Here is an 11,716-nt window from a genome sequence, read left to right on the forward strand (position 1 = left end):
GAGGAGTACTCCATTGTATATATACACACACACCCCCATTGTATATATACCTCTCTTGAGAACATTCCAGTCTGGCTTTTGTCCCCACGTTCCTGAAACCCCTCTTGGCCAGCTCACTAATACCTCCTTGTCACCAAATCCAGTGGTTATCTCTCAAGCTCTATCTCTGACACAGCCAATCACTCCCTCCTTTTTTCACTTGGATTTTAGGACATTACCCATTCTCGGTTCTCCTCCTATGGCACTGGCCACTCCTCCTTTCCTTGGCTGGCAGCTCGTCTTTGCGACATTTACTTGTCAAAGGGCCCTGGGACTCCTTCTTTGGCCTCTTCTCTTCCATGTTTGTCCCTGGGCAATCTCCAGTACCAGGGCTTTGGATCAAGCGTACACAAAGATGGATCCTATCATTCTGTCTCCAGCACAGACCTCTCCCCTGAGGGTCCATTCACAAACCTGATGCATCTTTGGCACATACAGATGCATACCTAACATACCTGACAAGCCTCTCAAAGTGAACCTGCCTAAAATAGCACCTCTTCATTTTGCCCCAGTTCCTCCTGACCCAAATTGCTTCCTCCTTGGGCTTCTCCATTTCCAAACATGATACCAGTTGTTCCAGTGAGATTCCTGAGGGTACCCTTGATCATTCCATACCCCACATCCCACATCCAGTCCATCAATAAGTTCTGCTAGGGGTCCTTCAAAATGCATCTTCAGTCTGACCGCTTCTCACCACCCCATCAGTCTTTCGCTCCTGCAGCGGCCCCTAACTTCCCACATCCAGTCTTGCCCCACAGGCGTGGGTGTGCTTTGTTCACCACACAGCAGCCAGAGTGATCTCTGGAAAAGGGAAATCCATCATGTCGCTCCCCTGTCAAAACTCTCCACTAGCTTCCCGTTGTAACCAGACTGAAACAGGGACCTCCAAGGCCCTATGTGGTCAGACCACGGCCCTTTCTCCCTCTGTCACTCAGCTTCAGCTGAACCAGAGCTGAAGCAATCCCACCACAGGACTTCTGCTTCTGCGGTATCTTCTGCCTGGAATATTCTTTAATGCATATCTTTACCTGCGTTCATTTCATTCAGTTCAAATGTCACCACCTCAGAGAGTGGGGGGATCACCTTCCGATCCCCCTCCCTAATTTATTGCCTCTTCCCTCCAGTCACTGAAACCTCTTACCATGCTTATTTTTCTAGAGTGTTCATCTCCTCCTAAACTTCTATGTTATGCATTTTGTTTTACTCATTCATTGTTCAAAACCCTCACTAGAATGTAATCTCAGTGGGAATGGGGACAGGGTCTTGTTCACAACTGCACACACGCCCGGTGCCTAAAAAAGGGCTAAGCGTATGGAAGGACCTCCAAACCGTGTGAAATGAATGAATGATGATCACCTGCCTCAAAGGCTTGACGTGAGCATTCAATGCCATGATGCGTGTCAAGCCCTTACTTAGCGGTGCAGCCCGGCACACAGTAGGACCTCAATAAATGTCAGCTCTTCCCCATTACGGATCAAATCTTCTTAGGGTGAGGACGTCCTTAATGATCCCCCAGCCACTACACCCTCCAGACGGGGGCTCTGTAGTCCCTCAGAGGTCCTCGGGCAAGGCCCCCGCGGGGCTGGGTGAGCCGGGCCTCCGTTCTGAGGGAGCACAGTGCACCCCTTATCAGATGTTTGTGTTTAGACTCTGAAGGGGGCAAATAACCCTAGTTCCTTTGACAACATTTAGGGCTCTGCCACCATTTTATTATGTGAGCAAACATTTGATAGCTGGGAAGCCCATCCCTAATGACAGGTCATAGAATCTTGCTGGCGTCTCCTTATCTGCTCTTGGTGTTTGCTTTTCTATTGAAACCTGCAAGGTCACAAGCCATTTTCTCTCTCCTCCACCTGAAATCTGAAAATTGGGAAAAGGCTGATAGTGGGGAGTAAAGAAACTCGAGAGTGGGGGTGGGTGGGAGAAGGAAGAGGAGGCAAAGGGTATCAGAGGACCCTGACCAGGGCCTCAAGAATGAAGAAGGGCCAGAAACCTGTCTCCTCACACGGACGCACAGCTCAGTCCTGCTCTGAGGGGCGCTGGAGGGGGAGCAGCCCCGGCGGGGGCACCCCGGGCAGCCCAGTGTTAACAAGGACAGTTACACCAAGCACCGTGCGGAGTACTGCACGCAGAGCAGCCCATCTGATCCCCCAACGGCCTTCATCTTATAGATGGAGAAACCGAGGCTCAGAGGAAGGAGCTTGACCGAGAAGAAAGCTAGTAGAAGGCTCCTAACCTCGGCGTAATAGAAAGAACGCGGGCTGGGAGGTCTCCCAGAACTGGTTTGAATCCCCACACTCTCCTAGCTCTGAAACCTTGGACAATTCATGGACTCTCTTTGACCTTGTTTTCCTCACCTGTAAAATGGGCATAATGGCAGCCTCATACAAGGCTATGGCTGGGAGCACTGATTAATGAGATAACAGTGGGATAATAGGCCTTTAATAGTAGTGGTAGGTGTGTGTGTGTGCGTGCATGCACGTGTGTGTGTGTGTGTGTGTGTGTGTGTGTGTGTGTGTTGGGTGAGGTCTTGAGAAAATAAGCCACTAAGCCGAAGGGCAGAACCTTCCCCTGAGATGACAACAGAGGGGAAAGAGAAGGAGGAGACAGAGAGAGGAGAAAAGGGACTCCCTGGAAGGCAAGGGCGAGCAATGGTGTTCCAAGACAGTCGAGATGAGCAAGGCCCAGGGCTCTGGGAGCAGAGGCTGCCTCGGATGGGGGTCTGGCTGCTCTCAAAGGCTCCTCCATGCTGCGTAGGTCTCCTGCCCCGAGCCGCCGGGAAGCCTGGCATCAGAGGCCTTCAGCCCTTGTATCCTGATCCTCTGAGCTCTTGTCCTGACAGTAACAAATGTCGTAGAAAGCACTTTGCAATTCCCCGTGCTTCTTCCCTGACGGATCATTTGTGAGTACGTGGTGATTCTCTCATGTGCTTTATGGCCTTGTGGCTCAAAATATATCAGCAGCATCCGCCCAAGCTGGGAGCTGATTAGAAATGCAGGTTCTTAGGCCTACCCCAGGTCCACTGAATCAGAATCTATCAGTACATTTTAACAGGATCTCTGCTACTCATGGGTCCATTACAGTTTGGGAAGGGGTCTAGGGGAACCCCTGCTCTTAGAGGACTTAGGAAGAGACCCTTATTTCCGCCAGAAGCAAGAGCTCCCCATCCAGCTGCCATTGCCACCAAACCGAGCAGTTTATTTATAAACTCACAGGAAGAGGAGCCCAACTTCAGGATAAAGGTCGGCGAGTTATGACTATTTCAAGGTCGGCGGCAATTCACTTCTCTCTTCTGAAGTAGCCAGGCACCTAGGTCTTCCTAAAGGGAGCGTGTTTCAGGACCAGCCCTGCGGGACTCAGCAGGCACGGGGTCCCCAGGCCTCCAGCCTCAGCTCTGTGCTGAGTTGGGTCTCAGCTCCCCCAGAGAAGCCAGGCTAATGGCCCGGGTCCTGGCAGATGTACACAGCTGAGCTGTCTCTCCTCTCTCTCTGCAGTGTCCTCTCCAAGCCTGGTGATGCCCACACATCACTTACTTTGTGCACAGCAACAAGGACCCTATTTTCCACACCATCACCCTCCAGGCAGCTGTCGCGGAAAAGCACAGTGACCTGACAAGCAGCACCTGCGAGAGGTCCCTGCTCACCTGACATCCTGCCAGCGCCTCGGACAATCCGCTCTGAGAGGCGCGGCCCGGAGCCCAGCTTCCCTTCTATGCAGTATTGTCACGATGCCTCTCCCAAGACGTCAAGCTCTCCCGTCTGGTCTGTCCTAAAGGCGGGAGATGAGAAACCGAGGAAGAGGAAGAGAGAAAGCCGGAGTGTCTACATTATGCTCCTTCATCGAACAAACTGATGTGAAAACTTGAATCTGTTACTGAAATGAGGCGAGGAGGACACGTGCTATTGAACTGAGCCAAACACACTGTAAATATCAGCCACCTCCCTCCCCCCCACCCCCCATCCCGGCTGATCTGGAGATTTCTTTTAAAGAAGTAAATTTGTCCAATGGGTGTAAACTATAAACTACTGTAATTAAGTGCAATTTCCCCTCTACTTCCTCTCCCCTCTGCCCTGTATATAATACTAAAGTGTCCATCAGTTTTCTTCGTAAAGGTCAGAGTTGAATTTTCAAAGTGATTTGCCCCCTCTGTCTTCCCCCACGGAGAAATATCTAAGGTGGAAGTGAAGCCCCTGCCCCCTTCCTCGGGCCCGGGCACACACAAGGACTGTGTATTTTGGACTGTCTGCTAGCTCACCCCAATCTCCTGATGTTAAGACACACCTCTGGATCCCTGGAAGGGCTGAACATAGTGTCAGAGTAATGTCCTCGCTTCCGGTGGGGGTGGGGGATCAGCCAGTACCTCCCCAGGAAACCCCAAGACAGGGACACTGGCTGTTGGATAGCACAAGGAAAAGTCGCCCTTTCCGAAAACCTCCCATTAAAACAATTTATTTTGTCACTGCCCAGAGTCTCATATTTCTGTCTGTCTCTGACTCTTCCCCCTGCCACGGTTCCTCCAAGAACCCCCGGCCCCTGGTCTCCTTGGAATTTTCCACTTACTCCACCAGGCTCGCTGCTGCATGCCCCAGTGTCTTCAGGCCGGCTTTACCGCTAAGGTAAGAAAAGTCTGTTCCCCCAGTCAGACTCCAATACCTTTGTCTTTCTGCGACTCACAGGAGTAGACATGGAGCCAACTCTTGGTGACTGTTGGTCACAGGAACAGAGAAAAAGTAGGAAAAGTGGAATCCCCGTGGGTAACATTTTCAACCTCCTTTTAAGCATTAACTCCAGCTCTCTTCCCTTAGTCAGGAGAATGGCTCTTGTGGGGATCGCTTCCCAGGCAGGAAGGTGAAAAGCCAAAAGGTGAAAAGCCAGAGGCCTGAACACTCTGCCAGCAGGGACTTTGCCACAGATGATCCAGTGTTGACTCCAGGAAAAAGGAGGCTGGACCTGTCCTCTTTGCCATCTCCTCTTACGTGCAGCGTAGACCTACCAGCACGTGGTTTCTGGCTTCTAGACAGAGCAGTTCCCAAGCTGGGTGTAAGCAAGGGCATCATGCCAACGAGGCCTCAAGCAACAGGTTTTTCAAAATCCCAGTGTAGTGGAAGATGTAATTCTTAGTAAGCCGGGCAAATGTACTGAGTGCCCAGGACAGGGATGGATAGGTTTGGAATCGCTGACCTCCTTTGGCTCCTGGCTCCCCCAGACGATGTAATTTGGGCTAAAGTGGTCAAGAGAAAATTCATGGTTGGGTTGAAAAGGACTAGGGCCAAGGCCGAGCAGCATGTATCAAGAGAGGCCAAGATTTGCTGTCTCTGGTTGCGATGTCCTATTGGTTGGCTCCTGTGCGTTCCAGGAAGAGGAAGGGAATATAAGCCTCGAGCTCAAGCCTCAACTGAAGCCCTATGTTTGGACTCACGTTGTTTCTGGGACAGCTAGTATCTGCATTTGATAGATTTTAGATCTTGTGTTATTGCAATAACCCTGAGAATCCAGAAGGTCTTAACCATCCAAGAGGCCATCTGGGAGTTGGGGGGTGGGCAGGTAGGAGGAAATCTCTAGGGAGTTTTCTTTACCAAACCCTACGTGATCCAGGACTTGTAGAAGGTGACCCTGACAGCTGAGAACACCTCCCTTCTAAATCAAATCTCCCTTCCCACTGGCTCTAAGAGGGGCAAGGAGGCCCACTGTGTGTGCATTCAGGTGGGCATTACCCACTCTGAAGATTCATTCACAACTAAAACCTCCCCATACCTTCCTCCAGCACGTTATGGACCAACATTTCTGGGGTCTCTCTTTACACCTTGAGCCCAAGCTAACAGACAGATGGTTCTGTTTTTACCACGACCTGCCTCCATCTTCTAGGGTGAGATCTGGGGAAGGCAGATTTCATTTTCACATCCATGGATAAGAAATGAAATGGGTAATGAAAACCTGCCTTAAAATGGATTGACTTGTCCATGCCAAACAGTGGATTATCTCCCCGCAAAGGCAGAAATAACTGGAGTGTTAACTGCTGGATTCAGGTGGATAAGAACACAGTGTAGACAGCCAGGGAACTGAGCTCTTGGGTTGGGGGCAGGTCTTTGATATTCTTTTTGGAGCCAGAATGCCTTGATTAAAATCTCCAACTTCACCACTAAACCCCGTGCTCATTGTCATCTACATAACATTGGGTGATAATAGTAGTACCTACTGTATACAGTTGTTGAGTAATTGAGTTCATATATGTTAAACGCTTAGACGTGGGCCTGGTACGTTGTGAGACCTGTGTGTTAGCATCCTCTCATCCCAGAGTGCCTTCCCATGCAGCCTTCTGGACTTGGTTGATCTTTCCAGACACCCTCATCACCAGTGTGATGCTTGGTAAAGAAGACTGCCAGTCACTGGTGAAATGATTTTGCTCACATCTATGGTATATGACCAATCAAGCAGTGATCCAAGGATGAGTCAGGGAGGAGAGGTCTGAGGAGAGAGGAAAGGCTTGACTGGGGAGTCTGTGTCCTTAGGGAAAGAAGAAGGTAAAATGTGGTGATGAGTGGGAGGGCCACAGAGAGCCAGGAGGCTGGGACTAAAGGTGGCTTCACGTCCCTAAAGGTTGGGGAGGGGGCAGTCATGGAGGAGGAATAGAGGGAGTGAGGAAGGGGGTGGGTCAGGAAGAGGCAGGAGTGAACTTCTTCCCAAGCACGATCAGGGCTGATGCGTCCCCTCTGAATGAGGAAGTAATTCAAATAAATGCCATTGAAATCTGTTCTGGAAAATAAGAGATTGCCAGTAATGGACCACACAGTGGCATATAACAAATCCATGTTTTTTAATACTTTAAACACATCCCAATTGTATCAAACAGACTGAATATTCACGAGAAGTTGCAATCAGCTAAACCAAATGCCTATAAAGCCCCTCCCTGTCTCCCTCCCTCCCTTTCTTTCTCTGTCTCTGTCTCCCTGTCTCTCTGTCTCTGTCTCTCTTTCGTACAGAGGTCATTCCAGCTGGGCAAATACTAGATTGTCAGCCAAGATTTATAACATGACAGCATTTTATAAATGAATCTTTGGGGCATGCAGGGCTTCACACACACCTGGATGACCATATTTTTCCTGGTGTATATAAAATGGTATCTGCGTGTATATAGAGGAAATACTTTCTAAGGAAGAATGAGTGGAACAAACATGAGGGGGGACAACATCAAAAGCAGGAATCCTCAGAGCGGGTTTCATGCAGTCTGCATATGTATAAATATGTTTATTCCAACAGATGACCTGAAATTTCCTCTCCATTTCCACACATTTAATTTTCTCACCAGATACATACTGTTATAGCCCCCAAAGGCAGGTTTCCTTCCTGTGCCTAACTGTCCAGACATCCTTAATAAATCAATTATGTTAAATGATTCCCAATTAATTATGAAAGAGATAAAAAGATAAAGCTAGGGTTTTTTTCTTTTTTTTTTTTTTTTTTGGCTTCGCTGCACGGCATGCAAGATCTTAATTCCCTGACCAGGGATTGAACCCGTGCCCCCTGCAGTGGAAGCGTGGAGTCGTAACCACTGGACTGCCAGGGAAGTCCAAAGCTAGTTTTCAAAAGACAAAAAAAAAAAAAAAAAAAAATCGCACTATAAGGAAAGCATGCCTGATTTCCTGAGCCAGAAGGCCTTAGCCTTCTGTATATCCCTTTGCTTTTGGAAATACCATCTAGTCCAAAATAATATTTCCCATTTATTTATTCAAGAAATACTTACTGACACCTACTGTGTGCCAGGCACCATTGTTCTAGACACTGAAGATACATCACTGAATCAAATAGATGAAAATCCTTGCCCTCGTGAGCTTTACATTCTGGTTAAGGAGATGGGTAGTAAATGTGTGAATGTGTGTATGTGCATGTCAGATGATTTTTTAAAATCTATGAAAAATTCGGCGGGGAGGCTAGAGTAGTTATAGAGCTGAGTGAGCGGGGGTGTGGGAGTCAGGGTGTGAGCAGAGTGCTGGGAGGTGATGACAGATGACAAGGACCTTGTCACCATTGTAAGGACTGCTATAAGCTACTGGAAGGACTTTTATTCTGAGGGAGCTAGGGACCATCAGAAAGTTGTGAGCAGAGCAGGGGCAAGATCTGGCTTACGCTTTAACAGAATCCCTCTGACTGCTGAGTTGTAGGGAGGCGCCAAAAGTGACGGCAAAGAGACCATCAGGAAGCCGTTGCATCATCAGAGCCTGAGACCAGGGGGTGGTGGTGGAGGTGAGGAGAGGCTGTCTGATCGTGGATGTGGTTTTAAAGGGAGAGGATTTGAAGGCACCAGGGTTTTCTGATAGTTTAGATGTGGCATCAAAGAGGATTCCAAGGTCTGAGGCCTGGACAAATCAGGAAATAGAAATTGATGTTATAGAAAATGGAAAACAATATTACCTGGGCAAAGACTCTATCTCAGGCATCTTGTAAAGTGGTACTTTAGGAAGCATCTGGGTAGTATGTCATGCTGTGATGTCTGCTGTTATCATGTCCCTGATATGATGTCAGGACTCTCCAGGTGGCAGTAACCTGACATTTGATCATTCATCCAACAAATGTTTATTGAGTGCTTCCTATGTGCTACATACACTTCTAGGTATGGAAAGAAAAGCAGTTTAAAAAATGTTACTCTTCCCATGGAGCTTACATTCATCTGGGAGGGAGCCAACAATAATGAAATAAACAAATATACAGTATGCCAGGTACTGATTGACAGGTAATGGAAAGAAACACAAAGCCAAGAGAGGGGATGGGAGCTGGGAAGGAGGTGGATTCATTTTTGTAGGGGGATCCCCTTGCTTTCCAAGGTGGGGTTTCTTGGGGGCATCCTGACTAAAAAGAGAATGCATTTCTTTTTTTTTTTTTAAATTGAAGTATAGTTGACTTACAATGTTGTGTTAATTTCTACTGTACAGTGAAGTGATTCAGTTATATTTATATATACATTCTTTTTTTGTATTCTTTTCCATTACGGTTTATCATCAGATACTGAATATAGTTCTCTGTGCTATGCAGTCGGGCCTTGTTGTTTATCCATTCTGTATATAAAAGCTGACGTCTGCTGACCCCAACCTCCCACTCCATCCCTCCCCCAACCCCCTCCCCCTTGACAACCAGAAGTCTATTCTCTATGTCCGTGAGTCTGTTTCTGTTTCGTAGATAGGTTCATTTGTGTCATATTTTAGATTCCACATATAAGTGTACCATATGGTATTTGTCTTTCTCTTTCTGACTTACTTCACTTAGTATGATAATCTCTAGTTGCATCCATGTTGCTGCAAATGGCATTATTTCATTCTTTTTATGGCTGAGTAGTATTCCATTATATATATGTACCACATCTTCTTTATCCATTTGTCTATCGATCGATAGACATTTAGGTTGTTTCCATGTCTTGGCTACTGTGAATAGTGCTGCTATGAACATAGGGGTGCGTGTATCTTTTTGGATTAGAGTTTTGTCTGGATATATGCTCAGGAGTGGGATTGCTGGATCATACGGTAATTCTATTTTTAGTTTTAAAAGAGAGTGTATTTCTGAATCACCTACACTGGTGGTCAAAGACTTGTTCTCCCTGCTGCCTCCTTCTGTAGAAGACTGTATTAGTTTCCCGTGGCTGCTATAACAAATTTCCACAAGCTCAGTGGCTTAAAACACCAGAAATATATACTCTCACAGTTCTGGGGGCCAGAAGTCCAAAGTCAGTATCACTGAGCCCAAGCCAGGGGTCAGCAGGGCCACACTCCCTCCGCAGGTTATAGGGGAGAACCTGTTCCTTGCATCCTCCAGCTCCTGGTGGCTTCCAGGTTCCCTAGCTTGTGGCCACATCACTCCAATCCCTGCCTCCCTGGTGTCATTGCCTTCTCTCCTGTGTCAAATCTCCCTCTTCTTCCTCCTCATAAGGATCCATGTCATTGCATTTAGGGCCCACCCAGATTATCCAGGATATTCTTCCTTCATCACATCTGCAAAGTCTCTTTCCTTTTAAGGTAATGGTTGACAGCTTCCAAGGATTCAGACCTGCTATCTTTGGGGGTCGTTATGCAGCCTAATACAGACTTTACCACAAACCCAGAAAAGAGAACTGAAGGTGATAGTTTCTTTGGCATAACTTTTTCAATGATAATTCATGATTATTTTTGTAAAATAGGTTGCCTTGCCCAGGAAACACAGATGATAATGAGAAAGATGCTTGTTTCTTCATCTTTATGAAATCTACTTTCTATGGGAGCCACACTTTGGAAAAGCTTGAATCAATAAGTAAATGAAAAACTTAAACGTGGTGCTCACGTTTGTATCATGGAAGCAAAACAACAGGCTGCCACTGTAGTGATGGTTAACCATTCATCCACCCCTTTGTTCACCTGGTAAATATTTACTGCTGCCATACAGAGTCATGGTGAGGAGCTCAGGCTTGGGGAGTCAGGCAAATCGAAGTTCAAATCCTGGCTCTACCACTTACTAGCTGTGTGATCTTGGGAAGGCTACTTAACCTCTCTGAGCCTGTTTCCTTCTCTGAAAATGGGGCTGTTGTAGGGATTAAATGAGATACAAGGTGGATCAAGTCCTTCACCAGGTACATGAGAAAGTGTGCACTAAATATTAGTTATTTGCATCCAGTTTTTTCGGACTATGTGAGAGAGAACATGATGGCCCCCATCCCCGCCATCACTGAGTGCCTGCCCCCAACTGGAGTGTAAGTTCTATGAGAGCAGGGACCTGGGAGTTTTATTCACTGTTTTGTCCCCAGCATCTAGTACCTGGTACATATTAGGCACTCAGCAAATATTTTTTGAGTGAATGCATGTGTGTATGTGTGTCGTGGAGTTTACTAGTTTTACATCTGGAAAATGACCCTAGTGTGCACCTGCTACCACCCCCCTCAGCATCTCTGTCTGGGGCCTCCCAAGCTTCAAAGGAAGGAGCAAGTCACTGTTACATCTTCTATAAATGGGGACAAGGAGAAAGGAAAGAGATGAAAATGGAGGTCCTAGGTATCGCCTTATGGCTAGTGCAGTACTAGGGTTAGTTAGACCAGCTTGGAACCCATTCTGGCTTCTGAGCTGGCACTCAGAAAGGAAAACCAACAACAAAAACAAACCACTTCTGTCTATCTGTGAATCTGATCTTTATACCCTGTCTGCAAATATTCCTATCACCCATAGAAACATAACCAGATTGCAGACTTCTCCAGGACAGGAGCCCTGGGTTATGTCTGTCTTTACTGGCCTAACCCAGAGCTTCATCCCTTTGACTATATCCATTGTGCATTTTCCATATGCAAAGCATCTAGGTGTGGTAGAGAGACACATAATAGATGCCCATTCACTCATTTATTCAACAAACCTCTTTTGCACACTGACTGGAGCCAGGCACAGGGGTGGGTGCTGGGGATTCCAAGATGCCTTGAAGGAGTTCCCAGCCTGGCCGGGGAGACAGAAAATTTTGCAAGTTATTGCAATGAATGTGCTGTGTTGGTTGTTAGAAGGTAGAGTGGTAGGCCAGTGGAGGAAATTCTGTCTGGGTGGAAATCAGAGAAGTTTCCTCAGAGGACACTTGAACTGCATCACAAAGAATGAATGTCGACTTCCCTGGTGGCACAGTGGTTAAGAATCCACCTGCCAATGCAGGGGACATGGGTTCGAGCCCTGGTCCGGGAAGATCC

The 11,716-nt window shown here is 47.3% G+C and overlaps 1 protein-coding gene across 6 annotated transcripts in view; it reads left to right on the forward strand.

The window, feature by feature from the left end:
• HNF1B (HNF1 homeobox B) overlaps window positions 1-4,502 on the forward strand; it is a 53,384-nt gene extending 48,882 nt beyond the window's left edge. For all 6 annotated transcript variants that reach the window (XM_061176754.1, XM_061176753.1, XM_061176750.1 and 3 more), the window contains one exon: window positions 3,534-4,502. In XM_061176754.1, the coding sequence (XP_061032737.1) occupies window positions 3,534-3,646 (113 nt within the window). In that variant the 3' untranslated portion in view covers window positions 3,647-4,502. The remainder of the gene's footprint in view (window positions 1-3,533) is intronic.
• Window positions 4,503-11,716: the final 7,214 nt, after the last annotated feature.

Source organism: Eubalaena glacialis, chromosome 19 (genome assembly GCF_028564815.1).
Source record: "Eubalaena glacialis isolate mEubGla1 chromosome 19, mEubGla1.1.hap2.+ XY, whole genome shotgun sequence".
Classification (NCBI taxonomy): Eukaryota; Metazoa; Chordata; class Mammalia; order Artiodactyla; family Balaenidae; genus Eubalaena; species Eubalaena glacialis.